General features: G+C 41.7%; 1 protein-coding gene and 1 long non-coding RNA gene across 6 annotated transcripts in view; both read left to right on the top strand.

Annotated features, from left to right (window-relative positions):
- Positions 1-3,707: 3,707 nt before the first annotated feature.
- On the top strand, positions 3,708-17,094 carry LOC142009719 (uncharacterized). The gene is made up of 4 exons (XR_012644547.1): positions 3,708-5,088; positions 12,962-13,101; positions 14,308-14,393; positions 16,102-17,094. It is a non-coding gene; the product is annotated as an uncharacterized LOC142009719 (long non-coding RNA).
- Positions 17,095-17,455: 361 nt separating this feature from the next.
- The window catches only part of GOLGA4 (golgin A4), a 103,792-nt gene continuing 93,500 nt past the window's right edge, over positions 17,456-27,747 (top strand). For 3 of the 5 annotated variants that reach the window (XM_074988165.1, XM_074988161.1, XM_074988160.1), the window contains exon 1: positions 17,456-17,743. In XM_074988165.1, coding sequence (XP_074844266.1) covers positions 17,660-17,743 — 84 coding nt within the window. In that variant the 5' untranslated portion in view covers positions 17,456-17,659. The remainder of the gene's footprint in view (positions 17,744-27,747) is intronic. The other 2 variants (XM_074988164.1, XM_074988162.1) reach the window with 2 other exon arrangements.

The following is a 27,747-nucleotide window of genomic DNA, read 5'->3' as shown; positions in this document are numbered from 1 at the left end:
ATGCATAAAACTTGAAATATATGTAAGGCCCATGGCAGGAGTGAATGAACCTGTGACCGAAGAGGCTAAAGCCATATGCTAAACTGCATGAGCTAAAAGCCGTCTGGCTCTCAGCCAAGGTAGTAGAGCAGAGATTTTACTCTCCCTTTTCAGTGGTCTCTTTGTCTCTGGGGTTACGTATACATTCATCCCTCGTTATACTTTACTTACGAGTACTCGCTAAAAAGAGGGACACATACATACCTATATTCACTAGATGAGTGAACTTCCCAATAATATGAGCTTTAATCCACCTCATCCGGCAGTGGGGTCCCTGGCAGGGCAGGGGGCTGGGCAGTGCTGCTGGGCAGTGCCTGGCTGGCAGAGCCAGCTGTGGAGTTCCTAGCCATGGGGCAGGAAGGCCTGCAGTGCCATGGCTGGAGCCTTCTCCCTCCTTTCCCTCAGACATATATGTCTGACAGCTCCGCGGCTGGGGCAAGAGAGTGAAAAGGCTCTTAGCCTGGTTCCCTCCCCTGCGCTAGTAGGAACGTAAAACTGACCAGCCATGAGCTGATCAGTCTCCTGGTCCTGCAAGCCATGGGGAGACTGGAACCAAACTGCCCCTGGTTCCCAGCTCCTGCCACTCTGGGAGCCAGGAAACTGACCAGCTCTGGCGGGTTCCTGGCACCCCTCCCCTTGCAGGAAAATTCAAGTTATGCAGGGGGTTGCAGGAACAACCCTTGGGTAACCCCAGGGTTTACTGTATTAGTCTCCACCACCCCCTTTTGCCCCACAGACTTCACTGTCGGTCAGGTTTTAATCCCCCCATGCAATCCCAAACCACCCCCAGCCTTAACCCCCCCAGCAGCCTCAAACCACCCCCAGCCTTAGACCTCTCCCACAGCCCCAAACTGCTCTGAGCCGTTGAACCCTTCTTGCAGCCCCAAACTTCACCCAGTCTTAGACCTTCCCCCCCACATCCCTAAACCACACCCCAGCCTTAGATTCCCTTACCCCCACACAGCCCTAAATGGCCCCAGCTAGGCTGGGTGGCTCCCCCAGTCCTCCTGCTCCCAGCAGGTAACAGTCGTTAAAACCAATTAACTCAAGTGTTAAGCTTTCAGCACCTAGAAATAAGGTGATTGCTGTCTCTAGTGATAGAGATAACTGCCCTCTCCAGCAGCTATCTCTGTTGATAGATATCTGCCCGAGCCAGCAGTGTTAAGAAACCACAAATGGCTTCCTTAACAGCCACATGCAGCTCAGAACTGCCCAGCTGGCAACCCTTAACAAATCTAATGGTGACCCATGTTTGGGTCCCAACCCATAGGTTGAGAATCCCTGCTTTGCATGAATACACTGCATCCCATTTCTGATGCCAAACTATTCAAATACATCAAAAAAGTACCTAAACTCAACTGGTTTATGTCAAGTTACAAGTTGGAGACTTTTACATGTATTTTAATGGGAATTTAGTGTCCCTCTAATGAGTTTTCGCCTACGTGCAGAAATCTGGGAACCAATTGTGCTCGTATAACGAGGGATGAGTATACACACATTCATTGTATGTAAAGTGCAAGTAACCTGTTACTAACTCTTCCGTGAAGCCTCTAGGGGTTCCATGCCAGTCCCAAGCCTGGATAAAGGAGCAGTGTTACGATCATTGTAAAACAACAATATGAATGAAATCTGATGCCAGTTCTACTAACTGATAAAAGATGCTGGCCCAGACATCACCCAGATAAATAAGGTCTATGATACCAAATGAGTGATCAGGGTTGGATTGATTAAGTTGGCTACTGAAAGAAAATTACAACTAACACATATGTATCAATTGGAATCTGGAACATTCGAACACTGTGGACAACTGAAAAGTTAGAGCTGCTTCAAAAGGAGAATGAAGAGATACCGATACAATATACGTGGACTGGCAGAGACGCATCAGATGGCATTGGGAGAGATGTGCGGTTGCGAAGTCATTTGGTCAGGGAACAAAATGAAGCCTGAGGCGGGAGTCAGATTTCTTCTTATCAAAAGAGCTAGAGGAGCATTGTTCGGATACAAACCAGGGAGTGCGAGAATGATGGTAGCGAGATTTGAAGCAAAACCATTCAATACCTTGGTCCTTCAGGTGCTTCACCTACGTTTGACAGCATGGAGGAAGAGATTGAGTTGTTCTATAAATACTTGACAAAGCCATGGGAGGAGATACCAAAGAGAGATGTGTTGATCATTATAGGAGATTGTTATCTGTTCCAGCCTTCATGTTCCAAAGGTTGGGGGAGAATCTTGGACAGGTTTGGATAAGGAGAAAGAAATGAATGAGGTGAACAACTACTAGAGTTTGCTACAGAGCATGAGATGGTCATCTGCAAAACGAGATTCCAACAAAAGGACTGCAGGAAGTGGACACGATGATCAAACAACAGGAAGTCCAAGAACAGATATGATCTTGATAAGAAAATGGGTAACATCAGTACAGCAGTGCTGAACTTTCCAAGGAGCAGATATGTACTCAGACCACAGTCTAGTGATTGCGAACATCAAGATGAAACTCAAAAGAAAGTGTAAGATACAATTCAAGAAATGAAGAGACACGGCAAGGCTAGGTGAAAAAGAAATAGGGAATGCGTACAGAGCAGCACTTGAAAAGAAAATGAGGAATGCAGGCCCAGAGAATGACCTGGATAAGACAGTTGAAAGGATAGCCATGGCGATAGAAGAGACAATTGAGAAGATGGTTCCAGAAGAAGAGAAGATCAATAAGAAGTGGATTACGCAGGAGACACTGAAATTGGTCCAAGAAAAGAGAGTGTTGAAGATCTGAGAGGTCAGAACAGCAATATAGAGTGAAATGCAACGAGGTAAGGAGAGTGGCCCGAAAGGATAAGGTGAAATGGTTAGAGGAGCAGTGTGAAGATATAGAGAGGTATTATGGTGAGTAAAAAATCAGGGAGGTGTATAAGATGATTAGGAATATTAATAAGAAGTGGCAGCCGAAGCAGATGGCAATCAAAGACAAGAATGATGAGGTGCTCATGAACAAGGAGAAGGTTGTGCAGTGATGGACAAGATATTGCTCCCGTCTGTACAAAGCACAGTTGGACTTGAGTCTCTCAGAAAGACTGATCAAAGAACTGAAAGAGTTATCACCGCAGAGCATTGAGAGCAAGACCGATATTTTGAAGGAGGAAGTAGAAAGAGCAGTGAAACTACAAAAGAACAAGAGTCTGGCAAATGAAAAGATTATGGGAGAGAGTATGATTCAGGAAATGCACCAACTATGTAATATAGCACGGAAAGAAGGGAAGGCACCTATGGAATGGACAAGATCCATGCTAGTGACAATACACAAGAAAGGAAATGTGTTGGAGTGCAAGAACGACAGAATGATTGCCTTAATGAGTCATCTTGGCAAGGTGCTGATGATGATACGGATGAAGAGACAGATCACAGATAGAAGAACATCTAACAGATGAGCAAGCGATTCAGGAAAGACAGAAGTACCATGCAGCAGATATTGCCACTAAGACTGATAGCGGAGAAAGCTTGATGAAACAACAAGAGCATCTGTGGTTGCTTCATCATTTTTTTTTCCAGAAAGCATTTGATAGTATAGGTCTCAGAAGGGTTGAGTCTGGGGAGTTTGGGGTTCAGAGGGGTTAGACCTGGGGATGGGGAGTGGGTTTGCAGGATGTGGGGGTAAAGCTTGGAGATAGGGGGCAGATTTGGGGTCTGAGGTAGGTTAAGCCTGGCAATGGTGGTAACTTAACTTCTAACTAGTACAAATCATTGTGTGTCAGCTGTTCTTAAAATAGGGGTGCCCACAAGCACAGGTTGATGTTATTTGTTAAGGACTGTCCCACATTTACATGCATTGCAGCTCTTAAAGTATTGATTTTTGTAACTGAATTTGAAAAAAATGGCTCTTCTGGTTATTTTGGTTGTAGACTCTGACTTAAGGTACCCCCCAATCAGATCATTCTTCTTTTTAGTTGTCCCTTATTTTATCTAGTTTTTTACTAACATTTATTGCCTTACTTTGCTCTGTCTCCAGAAGTCAATGCCCTGAACTCCTTTGTGTTCCATCTTATTTAGTTTCTTCTTATTCTTTACACTCATTTAGGAAAGGTGTAAATGATGTTGTAAGACAACGGAGAGCCAGTCTTTACATTATTTAGGCTGACTCTCCAATACCGCACATAATATTTGAAGGGCTAAATTTTGTCCTCACATGCATACATGTGGCTTGTATTGATGGTAATGTGTCTGAGGGTGATGGCAAGATTTTTTTAATGTTCTGATGGTAAATAATGATTGGCAGCACCTAGGATAAAAGCACGGGAATATATCTGCCTGCAAGAAAAAACTTCGGATGGGGTTTAAATTACTGGAAAGTTCACCATTTTTAATCAACTTAGCAAAGATGATAATATTATAATGATGCGTTGGCTTGTAAAAAACTGTAGTTAGTGTTAGAGTTAAGGCTTTAAGTTATAATTAATGGTAGTTTACAGTTAAAAATCCAGCCTGGCAACCACTATTATTTTCTATTGGAGATTCTTAAAATGGAGGGCAAGGGCATAGGTAGGAAACACAGTTAATAAGGGATGCCACATGGTGTCCTTGCCAGAAGCACAGTACCGGCCCCTCTGTCAGGGTGGGTCAACTTGCAAATTAATTAGGTATGCTGAAATGGGACCCCTTTCTCTTCCTTCCAGTTTAGGGGTAACAAAGAAAGGGGGGGACAATATTCAGGTAGAAACAGGTGGAACGTTATTTAGGGCTTGATTACAGAAAGCGGGGAAAACCTGATACAGATATAATAAATACAAATAAAACCAATGATAGTGACAGTGACAAACGGGCTTGAAGTCCAGGCCCACTTAGTCAAACCTTTAGCTTCAGTGATTAAAATAAGAAAACCCCTATAATTACAGTGATTTTCTGTTCCTTAAGACTTGAAAGTGACAATGGTGGAGACGCCCAGGACCTTCTACCCTCCAGTTGATCTAGAGCCCTTGGGAAGGATCACTGGGGAGTCAAACAATGCTTCTGTCCTGGACTGGTGGTCAAAGGGTAGTCACAGGCTGGAGATGGTATGAACAGGTAAGTATGATTATAAGGATGGCAATCCCCCTTTTTTCCTCCACTTTAGGCATTCCTAGGATTATTCCTGATCATTAGGTGATAAGCATAGATGGACCCATGCACTGCTGACGCTCTGGTGGACAGCCCCCACAAGGGCAGGAAAAGTCAGGAGAACAGAACCTTTATGACCACTTGCAGGAAAATCTGGTTCAAGCCAGTCTTTGAATGGTCAGAATCTGAGGGGATCCAAATGGATTCCTAGGTCAAGGACTCCATCTTAGTTGCCACCATCATTTACTTAAACAACATAATATTTGATTTTCACAGTATAGAACATTCAAATAATATATAGGAGAACATACACAACAAAACACCATAACAAAGTTTAGCTCAACTCATTCAGAAATATGTGTAGGGAGGGGTTAACAGATAAAATAATTGGCTTAACAGGTGCCACCCATATACCCTGTAAATGTCAATCAAAGAAGGTCAGAAACTAGGAGGCAAACTAGGCCAGCCTCTAGTGGGGTGTGAAGCAGAGAAGTCCCAAATAAAGGACTGAAAAGAGCTGAAAAATGGAACAGAATCAGATGGACAATAGAGAGAGGCAGAAAGTAAGAGATCCGAAGGACTTAGATAGGTGAGAAGAAATTGGATGATTATGTGTAAGCTATTTTTGTTTAAGGTATACTTGGGTATGCCTGTAAATAAAACATTGTACCCTTACAGTTTTGAATGTTTCACCCTGCCCATTCTCTGATTGTCTGATCAGCACTCACAGAATGTTAAAGTTAAATGTATTTTTGTATTATATTGTTACTTTTTCTCTTTCTCTTTCATGCATGTGTATAGAAGCTCTGTATATTTCATCATTAATACTGCAGCATTGTGTTACAGTTTTATGGATATGTACGAAAGATGTCTATGTATCCTGTATAATTACTCTATCTATTTTGTTTCTTAATTTACTTTTGTTGCATTATATTGTTTGTTATTCATGGGTTACATAGTTACATTTTCTGATGTACGTGCATTAAGGATCCCATGGACAGGTAAAAGGAGTCACATTACAACACTGTAACGAATGTTATCATGCTGCTTTAACTGCATGATCTTTAATACCACTGTTATTTAGTATATACTATACTTACTACTTTTTCTCTTGCTCTATTAAACTATCCTGCAATTACTTGATTCTTCTTTAATAAACAAAAATTTTGTTTTCAAAGAATAACTATTTGATTGTCAGTCCATGAGTGGAGGGTTGTATCAGTGTATCAGTGTAACCTCCTAGGGGTTAGCAGGATTAGGCTTTAAGGGAGTACTGCAGGTGGGAGATAAACCCCCTGGTAATACCTGGCAATTCCATAGGGCAGGCTACCACGTTATACACATCTGGACTAACTACACTGGTGATCAACACAGGGTTACAGGCAAGCTAAAGATTAAAGTGCTTTGGGCCCAAATTGTGGGGTTAACAAGGGCACTACTTGGTCCTATATATGTTATCTCAAAAGCCTTGTAAAGAGCAATATTCAAATAAATCTGTGCCTCCTAGGGAAAAAGTGTCCATTTCACTGATGCAAAACTGTGCCAGTTAACTATACAATTAGTTGGTAATAATAAAAAGGGATGAATGAATAAAGGGCCAAATTTTGCCCAATGGGACCACTTGTGAAAGTCAAGCAGGATTCTGCTCAATGTGAGGAAAAGAAAAAGACTACATTGAATGCAAAATACATGTTTAAAATCAATAATTTGAGTTCTTGTGTAGCTGTCTGACAGCCTGTACGCTTAGACTAACAGGAGCATTTGCTCTTCTTATATCTGGGTTTAGCCAAATGGAAGTTGTGCTTTCCTTACAAGTGATTTTATATGTAAATGGATAGAATATGTCAGCCTGGAATAACTTAATAGAAAAAAGGTCACAGTCAGTAAAGGCTTCTTTTAAAAAGGGAGTATTTATAGCAAAGAATAAAAACAAGTCAATATAATCAAAAACTAACAAGAATAACTCCCAGCTTGGGGTTCTACCTGATGCTGTGACTCTATATGGAGGCCCAGCCATCCCAAACATTCATTTTTATGTCTGTCCCTTGAGGACCTATGCAGGAAGATGGGGAAGCTGAATTAAAAGTGCATCTGTTGTTTGCTAAGAGTCAGAGAGTACCCTAGTCCTCTCTGAGTGCTAATGCCATTTTAAGTGAATTGCCCCTATGGTTACATTGAGCGCCACCTGTTCTATCCCCATTGTCTGTATCCCTTTAACAACTTCTCTCTTCTTTTGCACTCAGGTCTCTTGTTTACTCCTTACGTCTATTCTTACTGGAAGGTCAACTTGATCACAGTCAGTCTTTTGGGGTTTGATTTAGCATGCCTAGTGGGGACACGCTAAATTGAACTATCAGGGCTCTACCACCAACCGTGGTACTCCTCACTGTTGTAAGTGGGAGTTGATGGGAGAGTTTCTCATGTTGGCCAGAAAAATCAATCTATGATACATCGATTTCAGCTACACAGTTGTCATTGCTGGAATTGGGTATCTTAAATTGACTTTTCAACATAGCATACACCTGGCCTTTTTTAAAATAAGTACTAGATATTGGCAACTAAAGTTGCTAAAGAGAACCTCTTTATTAGCTAAGGTATATTCTAATTACTGGCTAACTGCATTGCAGAAATTAAAAGACACATGCACCTTATGGCACCATATGCTTTGTTTTGTATGGTGATGGCCCAGGATCAAAGGATGTGTGGCAGGAAAGTGGCGGGGCAGGAAGGGCGATGCCGTGTGAGGGATCACATGCCTTCAGCCCTTCCCTACTGTCAATGGTGTGACCGTTGCCATCACCCATCAGCATTCCTGTGTGATTGGAGAAGGGAAGCAAAGATCTGTTTTGTACAAGGGCTGCCCAGGAAAGTTCTACTTAAACCAAAAAGAGGTGAAGGAAGTAGCTGGAGCAACTAAAGAAATCCTGAGATTCCTTGCTGCTATTATGGATCCTATCTCCTGACCCCTTTCTCATAGTTTGTTCCTGTCTTTCTTTTCTCTATCTGTTCCCAGTTCCCGCCTTCCTGTCTTGCTCCAGGACCTTGCTGTGACAGGCTGGATCACAGGGGTTGCTTTGGGGTTTTCACCCATTGTGCTGATCAAGCCACTGATGTATGCCTTCCTGCCCTCTGGAGCTCTGTCTTTGTCCTGTAGGGCCAGAAGTGCTGGTCTCCTCCAGCCAAGGCATACCATAACCATCCCGCACAGCAAAGCAACACAGATGCTTATCTGGCTCAGCTGTATGTCTGTTGGCAACCCAATAACCCAACCCCCCAAAGGGACCAAACCCCAATACATCTTATGCTGTATAAAAGTTTTACACAGGAAGAGTTTATAAGTTTGCCCTCTTTATTAATGAAAGAGATGCACAGTGGTAACACTTTTCTACAACTGGCTTGAAAATAAACAAGTGTTTTATTAATAATGAAAAGTAGGATTTAAGAGATTACAGTAGAAAACATACAGATCAAAGATACTAAGCCAAAATAAACAAAACATGCCAGTTAATCTTAATACATTAAGAAACTTGTTACATGCATATTCTTATCCTAAACAGTTGTTTTAATGATCTCTTTCACAAGCTAGGCAGGGCAGTAACCCCAACTCTGTGCCTTGGCTGTGGGAGACCAGAGCTTCTTGCACAGCAGGACAAGAGGTGTAGGAGCCCCAGAGGGCAGGAAGACAGGCATCAGTGGCTTGATCAGCACACCAGAAGACAATCCCAACACCCTACTCCTGATTCTGACTGTCTTTAGCTATGACCTTTAGCTTGACATCAACCATAGTTCCAGGTTCCTCTGTCTGTAACCTTTAGGCCTGACTGCCCATGCTTCAATTCCTACATGCAGCTCCAGTGATTAAGAGAGATTGAAACAGGATGGGGAAGTTCTAACTACCCTAATTAATTACCCTAATTCGTTTTGATGATAAAAGTGCCTTTAATGTTGAAGTAGTAAAGCTTTTTGAGTCACCACTATGGGTTGAGAACAACAAGAAGTCTTGCGGCACCTTATAGACTAACATATTTTGGAGCATAAGGTTTCGTGGGCAAAGACCTGCTTCATCAGATGCATGAGTGGGGGGTGGTTTCAGAGGGGTATTTAAAGAGTGGGGTCCCCGTGGGGTCCCAGAGCTGGCCCTCCCTCTTACTGGGACCCCACTCTTTAAATACCCCTCTGAAACCACCCCCCACTCATGCATCTGAAGAAGCGGGTCTTTGCCCATGAAAGCTTATGCTCCAAAATATCTGTTAGTCTATAAGGTGCCACAAGACTTCTTGCTGGTCTCGAAGCTACAGACTAACATGGCTACCTCTCTGACACTATGTGTTCGCATTCTTTGAGCCGCAGGAGATGGGAAGGGGGCAAAACAGAGACTGTAGCCTAAGATGTAGACAACTTGCACTGTCTATGATTCGCATGATCTTCGATTATTGTATGTATATGTTTCAATTGGGTGCTGCTTGCTTCCTTTGAGTTCTTCTCTTCATGACAAACTGGCTTCTATAACTTTTTTCTTCAACTTGTAGGAGCCTGCCCTGATGAAGACAATGGAGCCACTTTTTAAGATCACTTGCCAATATTTCCCATTGATTAGGATTGATTCCAAATTCCTTCTTACCATGGTTGTATGTGCCTTTTGAAACAGAACTTATATAAAAGAAATTCCTCAATTTCTCCCATCAGAATCTCAATTTCCTTGCCATTCTTTTTGTCATTTTCTGTGCTTCCTATACAGTTAGGCCATGTCTACACTAGCCAAAAACTTCGAAATGGCCATGCAAACTGCCATTTCGAAGTTTACTAATGAAACGCTGAAATACATATACAGCACCTCATTAGCATGCGGGCGGCCGCGGCACTTCGAAATTAACGCAGCTCACCGCCGCGTGGCTCGTCCAGACGGGGCTCCTTTTCGACAGGACCCCGGCTACTTTGAAGTCCCCTTATTCCTATCTGCTCATAGGACTATGGGGACTTCGAAGTAGCCGGGGTCCTTTCGAAAAGGAGCCTCGTCTGGACGAGCCGCGCGGTGGCGAGCTGCATCAATTTCAAAGTGCCGTGGCTGCCCGCATGCTAATGAGGCGCTGAATATGTATTTCAGCGCTTCATTAGTAAACTTCAAAATGGCCATTTGCATGGCCATCTTGAAGTTTCTGGCTAGTGTAGACATAGCCTTAGTGTCATAACTGTTTTAATTTCAGGGGCAGAACTTTGCCATACATAACCTTTATGTTGTAGTAAAAGTTAAATTACTTTCCAAATTACTGGAACTCAGAGGGTTCTACTTTCCTCAGCCTTGTAGCTTGCATGGTCATTTATACCCATTTTGCAGAGGAGTTAAAATAGTGCCAAGTTAGAAGTGTAGTGTTCTATGTTCACTTCGTACTCACACAGATGTAAATAATTACACAAAGTGCAAAGTGGGGAAGATTCTGGACCAGAAGATCCACAACTTATCAAGGAAATGTTCCATTTAGCCAAACTGTTTTTTTCCTAAATACCAGCTTATCTAAGATTAAAAGTCCTTCCCTCATTCTCAAATTAGTCAATTTTGTTTACTTCTTACTTGGTGTAACAAGTCACACTCATAGAGTTTTGCTATTGACTTAATTGTTCTCTGCATGTTGACACAGCTTTGTAAATGTGCAGGTTTCCCTTTTTTCTACGTAGAAATTCTATTTTATGATAGCAATAAGATATTGTATACAGTTGTTTATGATATATACCACCACATCAAAGTATAATATTACTAAGAAAGAAGTACCCATATAAAATTACAAAGTAGCTGTGTTCCCTGTGCATATACATATGGCACACTGCAACCCAGTTTTAATAGCTACATGAGTCTGATTTTACACAACAGAAGTTAGAACTGTAAGTACAGAAAAAGTATAACATTCCATGAATGAATATGGTTATCCAAGTGTGAAAAGAATATTAATTGCAGTAGAAGCTATTTGTCAACATTTTGTCTTATTTGGTCACTGTTAATTTTTTATTAGGATAGTCATTTATAGTATTATTATTATAGTATGTTTTCTTGCACTTCAATTTTTTCTTCTTTTCCGGAGTAATTGTTTCAATTTTTAATATTATCCGTTAAGAAAAGTAGAGATACTTTGTAGGGGATAACATTATTTTGATAACATTCGGAATAAGACATATGAACACTTAAATACTGATGATGGCAAATCCTCTTCAGAACTTTCAAAACATTAAAAAATCATAAAAATACTGCATATGCTGTGTTGTTTTCTCTTATGTCACTTTAGAACAGCTGATCAGTTTGAAAGATCTAGCCTTTAGCAAACTCATAAATTTTTCACAAACTAATTGGAGTTGTGAGTTTAGGAAGCAGTGTTGAAAGCCATATTAATAATATATATCCATCTGCAAATGAGTGGCTTTCTTGTGACTTCCAGAAAGTTGTAATAAGTTTTTTAAAAATCCAATTAGAATGGCAGGAAGCCACATCTGCAAATACCTTGCGTACGTTAGTTACCAAGGTAGTAAGTGAAAAAGTAACTCTTTCAGTATTCAGCTATAGAAAGTCTCAGGCTATAGGCCCTCATTCAGCAAGATGCTTAAGCCTGTGCCTAACTATAAGCACAGGAGTGTCCTAAAATAGGATTACTCTGTTTTAAATTAGGCACCTACTTAAGTATATTGCTAAACTAGGACTATATTTTCCAGTGTTGTCCCAAGGAAGAGAGTCACTTGTACGTTGATTATCTGGGTCTGCTCCCACTGAAGTACATGACAAACTGTGATTGATTTAAATGGGTCAGAATTGTGCCCTTAATTAGCTGATATTAGCTGACACAGCAGTACTGCTGGCAGAGATTTTGTTTCAATTTATCCTTCATAGATGAAGTAATAAATGTAAAGGCTGCATTTACCTTTATTACAGCAACTAGCAGGGCCTGCCCCTTTTGTGGCAGTTATCAAGCTGGGAGCTTGTTAGCAGCTCCAGCCCCAAGGATTCAGCCAAAGCCAGGGAATTTGGCAGCCTCAGGGCTAGGAGCTGGTAGGGATGCAGAGCTCCTTTATCAACTGCAGCCCCAGGGAGCCAGCCAGGGGAATCCCAGCAGCCTCAGGGTCAGGAGCCAGCAAGGGTGTAGAACTCTGCTGGCAGCTCCAGTCCCAGGGATCCAGCCAGGGCCAGTGGAACCTGCACAGCCCTGGGGCTGGGAGCTGGCAGGGGCACGGAGCTCTGCTGGCAGCCCTGGGGCCAGTTGCCAGCAGCTCCAGCCCTAGGGTTGGGAGCCAGCTGGGGCACAGAGCTCCACTGGCAGTTCCAGTTCCAGGGACCCAGCCAGGGAGGGAGGGATGGATGCCTCTCCTTTTATAGTAGTATAGATTTCAAGGCAAATGTAAGTGCTGCAGTAATGGCCTATGTTACCTGTGTCAAATACTGTAACTGAGAGAGATACAAACGTATTGTGAATCCCTTGCTCACATTAAACACTTTCTCACTTCATAAGTAGCCCCATTAATTTCAATGGAGTTATTTATGAAGTGAGGCAAGGGACTTAGAATCTAACTCATGAAAATACTGAGTTTGTCCTGAACTAATTCCCTGTTGACTTCAATGGGAGTTGGATCAAGTCCTCTGGTAGTGCACAGTGCAGTCCCCATTAATTAAGCCAGCCACTGTAGAATGTAGAACCCTTTATATGAAAGGCTGTTGACATGATAATTTGTACCATTTTTTGCAAATGTAGAATATTTTCAGATTTTTATAAATCATTGCTTAATGTGGGATTACTTTATATGTCTCAGGTAACCTACAAGATATGTTACTGTGGATTATGTGACATTTTCGTACTAATTTCAGAGTTCAGGTATTATAATATTGGCAGCATCTTTACTCAAACACAACTTCTTGTCATGCAACGTGGAAGCTCTTCAGCTTTGTACAGGAACACTCTAAGGACAGACGGTGATGGCTATCCTATCAGATTGAAAGATTACGAGGTAATTATCCAGAGTGGAATATGACCAGATAATACTCCTACCCTTGTGAAAAGTGCTATAGAATGTATTTTAGTAACCACTCTGCATTAATACTGGGGCACCAGTACAACACTGAGTGAGATGCAATTTCAATGAATCACCACACTACTTTTTGCAGCAACAAGTTTCTCAATACAGAAAATAGTTTATTGGTCCCCATTTGCTCTTAGTGTCTCATTTTTCTTAATCTCTGTTCTGTAAACTTCAAACCTACTAAATCCACCCTCTCCCTTTGAAATCCCACAAGTCTTCTAGATATTTAGCATATCTTACATAGGAGAGAGCAAGTAATTCATGATTCAGCTAATAGCAATAGAAGTATTCATCATGCTGCTTTAAAGACTTTAGGTCAGCTTTTGCCATTCTTTTTGTAACAGAAAGTCTATTCCCTGTTCTTCAACAAAGCAGAATAAGTAATTCCAATCTAAAGGAGCTGGCCCCATGTCATTAGAGAAGAATGAACAGCATTACTTACACATGGGGAGATTTGAAACACAAAGCCCGCTGCCAGCTTTGTCCACATATCTTCTCTGGAAATACCATCACTGGACCTAACCAGGTTACTCACAGAATCACGGGCACTTTCTCATGCTCCTCTACTAACATCATATATGCCATCATGTGCCAGCGATGCCCAGATGCTTTGTATATTGGACAGACTTCTAACTCCCTTAGACAAAGGGTCAATGGGCACAAAACAGACATCAAAACACTCCAGATCCACAAACCAGTTAGTCAACATTTTAATGGAATGGGGCATTCTGTCAATGACCTGAAGGTATGTGTGTTACTGAAAAGGAATTATCGCACCGTTTTGGAAAGAGAAACGGCCGAGCTGGCTTTTATATTCAAATTCGGCACATTAACACATGGTTTAAATCGTGATGGGAACTTTCTGAGTCACTATAGGAGCTTGTCTGCATACTTGGCTCAATCTAATTCTTGACCGTCCCCCTCACCCCTCCACTCTCTGATTTGGTCACCTTGATTATCTTTTTCTGATTTGTCCTCCTTGCTTACTGTTTTTGGTTCTCTGTGCCTTAAATATTGAGTCTGTTCTGGTCTGGCTATGGTCTGAAGAAGTGGGTCTGTCCCACGAAAGCTCACCTAATAAACCATTTTGCTAGTCTTTAAAGTGCTACTTGACTGTTTTTTGTTTTCTCCTAGGTGCTGTAGCTCCACCACACACAAGCACACACAGATGAACTATCAGAGCCCCAAACTGAACTATTTCAGCCTGACCATGTTAATATGTAAGTTGCAACTTAAGCTACACTGCATACAGGCTACACTGAAAATAGACTACAATGTAATTTACACCTAAAATACGTATGCTGCAATATGCATACTCAACAGTACAATTTAAAGGTCAACTAGTTGTTTTGTTTACTGTGAATTTCTTTATTTTTAAGCACAAGTCACATCCTTGATCTGTTAAGAGTACACAGAGGTCTTATCTCTTGTTTTACTGTCCTGATATGTCCTTTCTTAAGTTGAATGTGTCAGGCACATGCTCCCTGTTCACCTCACCCTGCTGAGGCTCCCATCCCAGTTCTTTCTCCTGTTCCCATCTTGAGTTTCCAATACAAGCTACAGGTTTCCAAGGCAAAGGTGGGCACTTAGCAGCAAGTGGAGTTGGGCTTTAATTGGAACAAAAGCCAGGGGAGGGATGCTGCAATTCTACAAGAGGAAGATAAGCCAAGTCAGAATTTACTCTGCTGCAATATCACTTTTCCTCCTGACTTTAGGAAGAGTAAGAGTAAGGGAGGTCATTGACCTCCCTAAGTGAAGACAGTTTTGCTGTAGCTAGAACTGTCTACCTGAAATCAACTTGTTCCCCTAGTGTAGACCTGGCTTTAAAGAAGAGTTCTGTGTAACTCAAAAACTTGTCTCTCTGACCAGCAGAAGTTAGTCCAATAAAAGATATGGGCATTCTGGGACTAATAGGGCAATAACATGAATAACATGTTAACAATAACATGAATAGTACCTGTGATTTAAATAGTACTACTCCTGATAGTAAAGTTAAAGGATAAGATGGTTTCTGTTGCCATTATTTAAAACAATAAGTTACAAAATAAAAAGCAGTAATAAAACCAAAAGCTAAACAACAAAGTGAAAGCAGTCATAAGAGGCAAACGGGCATCTTTTAAAATGTAAGTTAAATCCTCGAGATGAAAATGGAAAGGAGCCAAAACTCTGGTAAATTAAGTATAAAATTGTAACTAGGAATACCAAAAAAGGAATCTGAAGAAAAACTAGCCTAAGAGAGCATGGGAATCTTCAGGGTAAGTGCCTAGCCATTGTGGCTCTCACTGTCTTTGCTCCTGGGCTGAGCCTAACTTTTTTGGGAATGGTGGTGACAGGAGAAGAGGTTCAGTTAAAAGTAAGGCTAGATGACAGGCTACTACTTATTAGTCATTTAGGAACTGCACAGTGGTTTGCTCATGCTTGTTTGAATGTTTCTCAAAATACTAAATAGTTAAATTCACCTCTGACATTATTTGAGTAATCTGTCATGTCAGAGGCTGGGCCATCTGATATATCCTGTTTCATCATCCACATCTTTCACCATTATACTCACGGGACTCACAAGGGTAACAATGGATGTAACCTCAAAATTGTGGTGATTTAGGAATTCTCTGAGCTGACTTGTGTCTAAGGCCCTCTTTGAGTTTTATGGACAAGTTCTGCTGACATGCAGCCACCACTATAAGTAACCCACTGTTGCATGTCTACACTACACTTCTTGTGTCACTGGAGTGAATCCACAATAGCAGCTCTTGTACTGACAGAGAGAGCACTGCTCTGTGGAAGTGGGTAGGGCTCTGAACCAGTAGGCTACATGCCTTCCAAATGTTAGTTGTAAGACTGGTTCAACCTGTTTCTCCCCACTGTTCAGTGTCAGAGCTGAAACAGGCCCTATGACCAGTCTCTTTTGTTATTTTAAATTTACTGCAGGGGATGCTGGAGACTTCTTGTGGCTGGACTGTGCTTTGGGCCCAGAGCCAAATTCACCTTAAGCTGGTGGAAGTAGTGAGCCGTTGCCTACTGGGAGCAGATGCGTGGCTTGAGCAGCACTGCAGCAGTGGTGGAGAGCAGTGAGCTGCTGAATGGTGTGACCATGGGATAGAGTAAAAGGTTGCTTTAGCTCCACTATTCAGGATGGGAGGTGAAGCCTGAAGAGGCAGCCTTGAATTCTGCCGCCGCTGTCCAGATGCAGCAACTGTGAGAAGGGTGCAGAGGAATGCTAGGCATGTGAAGCAGGCATTTGGATTGCTGGACTTAAGAACGAGAGAGGAAGGAGATACTGCCCAACCTACTTTTACTCATGGTTTTATTTATGACCTCTGAGGTGTTTCCCCGAATTAATTCCAAGTTACTTTCTTCCCTTTTATTAGAAGCTTTCTTCTACCCTCACACTCTGTGGTTGCGAGTGGGTAAGTACGGTCTCTCAGAGGCACCTGGGGTGGTGCATGAATTTCCCAGGTTACCTGGTGTGGCACAAGCCAGTTCTGTGTCTGGTGAATGGAGAGGAAACTAAAAATTAAACATGGTCCTGGCTGTTGTTGATGCTAGCTGGCAGAAGGGGTATTACACCTGTATCAACTAGGCACAAGATATGGGATAGTTAAGCACCAAATACAGGACATACACAATAACTGTCTGCGTGTCTTGCTCTTCACTCTACCCAAATGTGACCAAAATGTGTGTGATAACGAACCAGGATGAGTGACAGAATTATCAATGAAGAAACGTTCACCTGCTGCGGACCCGGTTCCTTGGGTGTTACTAGTCATAGCGCATCCCCCTCCGCCTAGTTCTCGTTTTCAGCAAAAGCTGAAGGGTCACCACCGGCCCGTGCGATGCAGGGCCCGGGGGCTGAGCGACAGTCAGCTGGCGAGGAGGGCGGATGGCGGGGCTGCTTGGAAGGGGCCGCGAGGAGGTACCGCCTTTGTCCTAGGAACTGGAGGCCGATTAAGTCCCACGTGGATCCAGATTCGCTTCCCCCAGGGGATGCGGGGAACCGTTCTCTCAAAGGGCATTTGCAGGGCGTTGCTCGAAGCACAGGAGAGCGAGGCGCCGAGCGCCTCCTGCTGCCCTTCACCCGGCCATTGCTGGGCACGGCCCCTTTAGGAACAACACGAGCAGAGCGGACACCGGGACGCGGATCGTCCAGTATTTTGATCCTCACTCCTCGCCGTAGCGTCCCGTCGTCTGAGCTCCACGTTGGCCGCGCAGGCGCAGCGGTTCTGCTGTTCACCTGCCGGGGAGCGGGCGGGGGATCCCGGAAGGAACTGCAGCTGAGGTGCTGCGGCGGTGGGTCGGGGCGGCGGAGTCCTCAACGCTCGCGAGAGGTGCCGGGTCGCCGGGGCCGGGGCCGGGGCCGGGGCCGGGGGCCCGGGAGGGACAGTGACGCCGAGTCCCGGAGCCGCAGGGGGGACCGGCAGCGTGGGCGGCTCCCCGTGTCCCCCTTGCCGCCCCTTTCTCCCCGGGACCCTGGGGGGCCGCCGCCGCCATGTTCAAGAAACTGAAGCAGAAAATCGTGGAGGAGCAAACGCAACCGCGGAGCCCGGGGGGGCGGGCGCCTCAGCAGCCGCAGGTAACTCTCCCCCTCTCCTCAACCCCCGGCCCTCGCGCGGCCTGGGCTCCCACTCGCTGCTGTCCGGGGCTGTCACTCGTCACCTGCCGGCAGAGGGGCGGGAGGTCAGTCAGAGCTTCTCACTGCAGCCTCTGGAGGCAGCCCCGCCCGGCATCGCGCTGGGTGTCTGCCCGAGCTGCGTGCTTCCAGTTTACTCCTTTTCCATGAGTGATCACCTTCCTCTCGCAAGTCCATCATCAGTGCCGTCCCCTGGTTGGAAACACGCATTCCGGGTCCAGAAAATCGCGTTACAGCTCCCTGCGGTGCTACGGGAGAAGGAACTTTTTCTGCACCTATTTCCTCCCTCTCTGTCCCAGATTTCTACTTCTGGGTATGATTTTGTATCTTGGATTTAAGGAGAAATCAGATGAAGTGCAAATTCATAATACACCAAGTGCTTCAGTTGTCAGAAGCAGAGCTGGGTTTTCAGGCAGGATTCCTGTTGAAGTCCTGAGAAAACATATAGCGTTCTATAAAAAAAAAACAAAGCAGCAGAAATGTAGCATTTTAAAGACTAACAAAATTACTTATTCGGTGATGAGCTTTCTTGAGACAGACCCACTTCTTCCGATCAATTTCATTTCCAAGTGTCCTATAGCAGATTTGTTTTTGTCTTCTGTTTTAACTCTTACAGAGTGAGCAAATTGCCCCCAGATGCATCAGTTATTTCATGGGAAGAATGGGTAGTGTTCTTTAAAAATAAAACCTAATAAATTTTGTGCTTTTGAGAGTGAGACACCAACATCTTTACTTAGGCGGGTGAAGGATAGCTGCAGAGAAAAATCTCTTCTCTCTCCTTCCTTCCTCCTCCTCCTCTTCTACTCCCAGCATACAATATCTGCATTGTTATAGCCTTACATAGGGAATGCTAGTCACGCTGATTTATGCCAAATTGTGTGATGCTCTTCAAGTCTTCCAGAGACTGCTGAAAACTGATTTTTGCATTCACTCAGTTTCCAGAAGTAGTCATCTTGTTCAGTATTCTGAAAAGAGTGTGTATGTTGTCAGGTTAGCTAGAATAATGTGGGTGATGAAGCTATTCAATTTTTAGTGTTTGAAGAATTTCATATAATAGTTTAGTTTAGATCTGATCTAATACTTCAGTATTGTGGTCATTGGTTGTCTGGGTCACACCATCCTATATAGTATATTTTGCCAATGGCCAACTTAGAAGTGGTCAAACTTCAGCAGAAGCTGCTAATGACATCTAAGCTGTACAGTGAATTACTTTTGTGTGACTGCATCTTCATGTTGAACAATATTTGATAAATGAAGTAATCATTAACTATTTAAAAAGTAATGTTTTCACTCCTACCAAATCTTGAACTTCAGGTTTTGTAGGTCCGTTTGTATTTTTTCTGTTCCTGTGATATTTTTCTTGGAAAGCTCTCTTCTCCCATACTGCTTTTAACTTTTAAAAAAGTAAGAATAAACAAGCAAAAAAACTCTGCACTTCAGTCACAATTTGGTTACTTAATCTTAGGAATTCACAAGATAAAGTTAAACTTATTAATTGATTTTGGAGAATAACATGCTGCAGTAAATTGTAATAACTGAGAATGTATACTGATGCCAGAAGACCGTAACTGTTTTATAAACTCAAAGGGCAAAACTAAAGAAAATCATTAAGTATATGGTAGGTTGTGCCGAATGAGCAACTTCCAGTAAACATTTGGGTATATGCATTTATGCTCAGTTTCATCCAAGATGAGTATTCAATTAGGCATGATATGTAAGGGTTGTAAACAAGATCTTTGTAAGGTTCTGTAGTGAGTTATCACTTTTAATGTAAATTTTCACATGCCATGAGTTTTGTAATGGTAAAGTGTTCATTGATGGAGAACTGAGGTGATATATGTGCAGTGAACTATAGAGTAATTTAGGCACAAGACTTCAGTTTAATTTTAAGGAGACATTTCAGCTACATCATTGTGCATCACACTGACATTTTTCATCCTGTTTAGTTTGGTACAGTGAGCATGTGTTGAGGAATCAATGTCTTGGTCATGTCTGTGGTACTGGTGTGTTATGGTTTTATTTGACTGTTGAGATCCATTGGCAAACTTTTTGAAACTGAATCAAACAGTGTAAAGTACATTAAATCTTCCATTTGTTCTGACATAGTTATATCAGATCACTGACAGATCATTAAACTTTGAAATGTTTTTAAAGTCCTGAATCCTGCATGAAAACAGATACATTTTAGTTTTAAATATTCTCCTGCAGTCCTTGACTGCTCCAAAATCGCACTACTGCACCAGTGCTTGAAAATGAGAGTGAAATTAGTCTTTGCGCAAAAGTGTAATCAAGAAGTCTGCTAACTTTTTACAGCTTGGACAATGAAAACAAATAGCATAAATAAAAAGAGATGGCATTAGCCCTCAAAAAGTGTGCACAAAATCTCCCAATGTGTGTGAAAAATACTCTCAATGCTCCTTTTAAAGTTTATTGGATTATATTACAACATAAATCAGTTTTCTATTCAAGACAGTTTTAAAAAAAACAGCTCACAACATCTGTTGCTTTCATTAGGTTTTTCTGTGCCTCCATGGCTTCATTCACTTTCACTCACTCTTTTTTGTATCCTGTCATTGTGCACCTTTTCTTGGACTGTCTTCATTGTCTGCTCTTCCTTTTTTGATATATTGTCTTTACCTATTACACTATGTAATATTCCTCCAGTTTGTCTGTACTCCTTTAATCTCCCACTATAAAACATCCTCTCACTTTGTGGATGTCACTATAAGTTCTAGGACAAAATGTCCTGGCTTAAGAGTAATTGACAGGTTAATTTGTGTATATGTATGACTAAGAACCTGACTAAGGAAGGAATTATTTTTTTAGTCTTTAAAGTGCTATATGACTGCTTTTTTTGGTAAATAAGAAGCTATTACTGTTCCTGAGCCTTGCTTTTTGCGTTCATCTTTTGTAAGAGGTGCTAGATAGCATTGAGGGGTGTCAGCTTGGAGACAGCAAATTTCCCTTGTGCCCCGTCCACTCACCAATTTTCTGGCTGCAGAAGGGAAGAAGGAGTATTAACTTTCCAGACCCCTCTCCTGGTCTGTCTACTCTGCTCGTTCTCTAACCTCCCGATCCACTACAAGCTTCAATACCTTCCTCTGCTGCTGCTCCTAGTTTTCAGGAGCAGCACTGGAATGAAACTGACCGTGGTTCTGAATGCAGCAGCAAAGCTGAATAGGCTTTGGTTAGTTACAGTCTTCTGAAACTTGAGAAAGTTATTAGAAGCAGTGGAAGTACAAGACTATTGTCTGTAGACAAGGAAGATGGCACTCTGTCAGATAACTCTTAGTTCCTGTTTGAAAGATCATTTTTGCATCCATAACCACCAGGAATCTTTTTTCCCCACTAGCTTGCGAAGACTTAATGTTTGCAATGGATGTATAGATTTTTCATTCTGCATGAAAAGTACATGTCTTAGTCTTTGGAGCTCCATTTTTTTTAGCAACCCATATTAACTCTGTGCTGCATGGTCATTTGGTTTGACTTGCTAGCAATTTTTTTTTTCCAGTCTGGGTAATAGTCTACTTCTTTGGCAATGACAGTGCTCAGAGCCATGCCAAAAATTGGAATAGTCTGTTGTATTTGGTTTGATATTTCACATGGGCTATGTCTACACTTGCGTTCCTCTTTTGAAAGAGGAATGTAAATGAGGAAAATCAAAAATGCAAATGAGGCACTAATTTACATATCATGCTTCCTAGGGTTTTTTTTAGGAACATGGATTCTTTCAAAGACGGGTTTATTTTCAAAAGAGCCCCATCTACACAACTTTTTTTTCTTTCAAAAGAATCTCTTCCAAAAAGAGCATATGCAAATGAAGCACAGTATATGTAAATATGTGCCTCATTTGCATTTTCAATTTTCTTTTGAAAGAGGAGGAATGCACATGAGACGCAGCCATGTTGTCTGCTTACCAGCCCATCTGTTGGCTGTTCTCAGGCAAAGGGTAGACGAAGTATCTTTATACATACAAAACAATCAATTTCTACTTTCTACAAATTACTTATTTCACTAGGAACATACCTTTTCAGTGGATGAAAAGGACATATAGAGCATCTAATACTCAGTGTGTGATTCTTGTGGGCTCTCCTTTTGGAAAGTATACAGAGGTATTGAAAGCAAGATGATGCTATTATCATCAAATGTTTCTAGTAGTCAAACAGTAAATTTATGACAAGTGTAATTGTATATTTTGGTGTATTGTTAACAACAGTAGTCAGGTGTGTACAATGAAATGTCTTGTTAACTTTATATGTAGCATAGAGCTTGTGGTATTTTAATATTGTAGTTCACAGTGATACTTCATCATGCTCAAATATAGACTAATAAACTACCTCCAGCTTGGTTTGGGTGTTTCAGTCTGACTCAGCAGAAGTTATGAAATTTGCCTTTTGATGATAGCCATTCCATATTGAAATGTTGGCTTTGTTGGCACCATAAAAAGTCTTAAATTCTTCTTAATTTTCTTTGTGCAGCTTCTATTTTTTTCTCTTGTCTTTTTCTTAAATGTGTTTGTTTACTATTTTCTTTTCATTCCTATCTCCAGCTTTAAGTTTCCTTTTGAGCCACTCAGTTTTGACTGTGCCAGCAAAAGTTAATAATTATCTAAAACAAAACTTTATGTCCAATTTACAGATGAAATTTAAGGTTTCTTAGCTACTTAGCATTAGCGTTCATGCCAGTTGTTTTATAGCACTCTGCAGCTCTCTCGAGTTGTTAGCCATGTGTTATGGTACTTTCCTGTCTTTTGCAAGAATAACACTAAACATATAATGTGATGGTTTATTCATCTAACAAAATCATCACAATCTTCAAAAAATTAATAATATACCCTGATATAAACCTCCGAAAGTATGTATAGTTAATATTGTAGTCCTAATTGACATTAATAGGTAATTAATATATATTGAGAAGAAAAGGGACTTCTAAAAATGTTCCTTATAGGGTAAATTAAATAGAATCTGGAAGTGGTGTGACTTATATTAAAAACTTTGTTCATTCAAGTTTAAAGGGAGTTTCTGTGTCAGATGTGTTTATGATCCTTTAAATACATAAGTTATAAATACCAGAAGACACTACTCAGCAAAATGATTGCAAATTGAAATATATATATATCAATCAATTTGTGATCCTTTAAACCTAAAACTACTTTGTAATAACACTAAAATACCATCTCTGTTTGTCAGGACTCACACTCAGATCCGTATTGAGAGTTGAACTGTGGTTATACATCATTAAAAAAGTTGATGAAGCCTCCCTACAAGTTAAGTTCGCTCTTCTCTGGACAGTCTCAAGTGCCTAGTATTCAGTCAGGGTGGTCATATGATAGACATCTCCAAAACTTAGTCGAATGATCATAATCAAGGGGACACTGTAATTCCAGGGTACAGAATATGTAGGAGTGACAGAATAGTTTGTGCAGGTGGGGGAATGTTGGTATATATGAAAGACTGCATAGAGTCATATATAATTAAAGTCTTAAATGACTCAAACAGTATGACACACTTTCTATGGATAGAAATTCAATGTTAAAGTATTCAGTAGGAGTATATAAGTAAGAATATACCACTGACCACCTGATTAGGATATTTATCAAGAGTGGTCACTAATTTTTTGTTGGGGGAGTCAGATGTGCAGGATCTTAGAGGAGCCAGCTGAGGTCACTCAGTTAGGGTGCACTGCAAGAAATGGGATAGCCAGTTCCCAAAGGTGGTGCTTATTCCAATATTTATGTTTACCAACCCAACACAAAACAGCTTCTGTATTGCCTTATTGGTTAATCAGATGTCCACACCATGCACTCCTGTTAAACTGCCTAGTCTTGCTTATCACCCAGTCACCCAATCAAATAAAGCTCTACAAATCCCAAAGGATCAGAGTGATTACTTTCCAGGTAAATAAATATTTCCAATCTTATTCCAAATACACACTTACAGTCAATGCTTATTAAACTACAATTTCCCCATGAGCCTTAAGAAAATAAGAGACAAAAGGGATCCTGTCCAAAAGAACTCCATACCTTTGCAGCAGTCTTTAGTCTTGGAAGGACACAAGAGGCTTTTGATATAACCTTCTGTCTCCCAGATATCATGGCAATTAGCCCAAGGTAATTTGTTCCTTAAACAGTTCACATGCGGTTTACCACAGCTTTCAAAGAGACATCTGAACAATAATACTACTTCAATCACGTTTAATTGTAAATGTTGATATTCCTTTCTATGCCTGAATCAGTGCTAGAGTAACAGGAAAGTATTGTTCATATTACAAGAGCTGAGCAAAAACCTGCCATTCTACTGCTCTAACAATGCAAGTTTGCCTTTCAAAGTTCTATTCTAACCTAAGGTACTAGCCCAACTACCATTTACACATCTTCCCAAGAAAGTGTTCAAAGGTCAGTCCTGCAGCATTCAACCCATTAGCTGGTTAACCCTTTCTGGCCATGTGCCACATTTTAATCAGATGCCAAATATTTCGGTTAGGTAGTCACAAGGGGTCAGTCCAAGAATTCAGTAAGTGGTCAAGGGCCACTCTTTCCTATGATATTAGTGGAGGTGATGCAGCATCTGGAACAGAAGCTGGGTACATGACTATGTCTTAGTAGGGGTTTGGGGTGTAGGAGGGGAAGTGGAGTCTGAGAGGGATTTTGGGTGAGAAGAAGGGGTTGAGACTTGGGGCAGAGGATTGGATTGCAGGGTGTGGGAGGGGGGCTTGTTCAGGAAAGGATTTCGACTTGGGAGAGGGATATAGGAAGGGGTGAAAGGATGGGGATGCAGAGGGCTAGGATTGTGACTTGGGGCAGGGGTACAGGAAAGGGTGCAGTGAGTTTGGGTTGTATTCTGGGGTGGGGAGTAGGGATGTGGGAGGGGGTGAGGTGCTAGATTCAGGCTCTGGCTGGGAGGAACTTACCACAGGTAACTCCTGGCCAGCAGCCCAGAGGAACCCTTGGGCAGGATCTGTACCTGTGACATCTCCACATGACACTCATAGTAGCTGCCTGCTTGGGGCTATGTGCATCTGTGTGGTACAGCATGTCCTTGGGGTCAGGTGGACAGCACATCTCCACATGCCCCACTTGCCTGCAAGTGCTGGCCTTCCAGCTCCCGTTGGCAAGTTTCCGTCCATCAGGATGCTGTGAGGATGGTGCAGGGGTAAGGTGCGGAGGCCCTCCCCCAAAGGGCAGATACATACTGCTGGCTCCAGTAGCCAGCCCTTTGAGCTGCTTGTAGAGCCAGGGCAGGCAGGGAGCCTGCCTGAGGATCCTGCTGGGCTGCAGGACACTGGTGGCCCAGAGCATCACAGCGAGCCAAATTCAACTGTTAGGGGACTGGATCTTGTCTGCCCTGATGTTGGTGGTGACTCTGAAATGCTGTGTGAAATTAGAGGGAAAATTCGGTAGTAACGGGGCATTTCAGCTATCCCCATATTAACTGGGTATGTTTCATCTCAAGACAGGTTACTGAGAGGAACTTTCAAGATACCATTAATGACTGCTTTGTGGTGGAGCTAGTCTAGAACTGACAAAGGGAGAAGCAGTGCTTTATTTAATCCTAAATTGCATGATCTGGTCTAAGAAGTGAGTATAGCCGAACTGGTTGATAATAGTGGCCATAAAGTAATTTAAATTTAACATCCTGGTTGGTGGGCTTAGATATTTCTCCTCCCAAGTAGCATTTAACTTCAGAAGGGAAGCTATTAAAAATATGGATGCTAGTTAAGGAGAAAGGTCTTCAAGTTATAAAAAAGCTTTTAAAAACATCATCATAGAGACTCAAATGACATATACGCTCTAAATTAAAAAAAAGGAAGAGAACTAAAAAAGTTGCACCATGATTTAACAAGAGAGTAAAAGGAGTGGTTACAGACAAAACAGCACCCTTTTAGAACATGAAATCACATGCTACCAAGGAAAATTGAAAGTGTGAGTTCTGGCTAGTCAAGTGTTAAAAACATGATTAGGCAGGCCAGAAAGGAATTTCAAGAGCAACTAACCAAAGACTCAGAAACAAGGTGGAGTTTTTTTAAGTGCTTCAGAAGCAGAAAACCTGCTGAAAGATCCCTGGGGTCACTGGTGGTTGGGGCACCAAAAGAGCACTCAAGAAAGATCAGGCTATTGCAGAGAAGCTAAATGAATTCTTTGCATTGGTCTTCACTATGGAAGATGTGAGGGAGATACCAACACTTTGCTCTGTTCTTTTTAGGTGGCTATCGAGGAACTGTCTCATATTGATATGTCAGTAGAGGTGGTGTTGGAACAAACTAATGAACAGTAATAGGTCACCAGGGGCAGAGGTATTCACCCAAGAATTCTAAAGGAATTCAATATGGAATTGCAGAACTAATAACTGTTCTATGTAACTTATCACTTAAATCAGCTTCTGAATTAGATGACTGAACAATAGGTGATGTGATGCCAGTTTTTAAATGAGGTTTCAGAAGCAATCCTGGCTTTTCCAGGCCGTCAGTCTAACTTTAGTACAGGCAAATTGGTTGAAACTGTATTGAAGAACAGAATTCTCAGACTCATACATGACTATGATTTGTTGGGAAAGAATCAATGTGGCTTTTTGTAAAGGGAAATTGCCTCACCAATCTACTAGAATTCTTTTCGGGGGTGAAAATGTGGACAAGTTTTATCAAATGGATATAACATACTTGGACTTTCAGAAAGCCTTTGGCAAGGTCCCTCACGCAAGGCAGTTAAGCAAAGTATGCAATCATGGGATAAAAGGGAAGGTTCTCTAATGGGTCAGTAACCAGTTAGAAGATAGCAAGCAAAGTAGAGGAATAAATATTCACTTGTCAGACTAGAGGAAGATAAACAGTGGTCTCCCCTAAGGATCTGTTCTGGGACAGATTTGGAAAAAGAAGTGATAAAGTCACAGATGATACAAAATTACTCAAGACATGAAAGTCCAAAGCGGACTGCAAAAAGTTAGATAGGGATCTCACAAAACTAGGTGATGTGTAGAGCCCTGCAAATCTGCGAATGTGGTTGCAGATGTCCATGGTTCATTTTTGCATATACGTATGTGGATACAAATTATTTATCCATATAGGACTCTAGTGATTGGGCAACTAAAGGGAAGAAGAAATTCAATGGTGATGAATGCAAAGTGGAAAAATAATCCTAACAATACATACAAAATTATTGGGTGTAAATTAGATGGTTACCACTGAAAAAGAGATCTGACTCATTGTAGAGAGTTCTCTGAAAACTTCTGCTCAGTGTGCATCAACTATGAAAAATGCTAACAATGTTAGAAATCATTAGAAAGGGATGGTTGGACAGAAAATATAATGCCACTATGTAAATCATGGCACACCCAAATCTTGAACACAGTGTGCAATTCTTTTCATCCCCCCTCAAAAAAGATATATTGGAATTGAAAAAGGAATGGAGAAGGGCAACAAAGCAAGTAAATGTGTGGATTAAAGCTTCCATATGAGGAAAAATTGGAGAGACCAGGACTGTGCAGTTTGGAAAACAGTATTAAGGAGGAGAGAGCATAAGATGTCTATTAAAGTACAAAAGGTGATTAGAAGTCGAATATTAAAATGTTATTTATCCCTTCCCATTACATAAAATACTGGCTGATTCAAAGAAATTAATAGGTGTCATGTTTGAAACAAATGAAGGAAGTGCTGCTTCACACAATACACAGTCCACCTGTATAACTTGTTGCCAGGGATGAAGTAAAGGTCAAAACTATTCATGGTGGATAGGTCCATCAATGGCTGTTAACCAGGATGATTGAGGATGCAGACCTATGTTCTTGGTGTTCTAAGCATTCTCTTTCTAGAAGCTGGGTGTGGATTACTAGGAGTGGATGACTTGCTAATTGCCCTTTTCAGTTCATTTCCTCTGAAGCTGTTACTAGTTATCATTTGAAATATCACAATGTTGGTGAATTATGTGTGAAATTAGTTCGAGCTACTTGCTGATT

The sequence above is a fragment of the Carettochelys insculpta genome, chromosome 2, assembly GCF_033958435.1.
Source record: "Carettochelys insculpta isolate YL-2023 chromosome 2, ASM3395843v1, whole genome shotgun sequence".
Lineage (NCBI taxonomy): Eukaryota > Metazoa > Chordata > Testudines > Carettochelyidae > Carettochelys > Carettochelys insculpta.
Note: the sequence above shows the minus strand (reverse complement) of the source record. Positions and strands in the feature narration are given on the sequence as shown.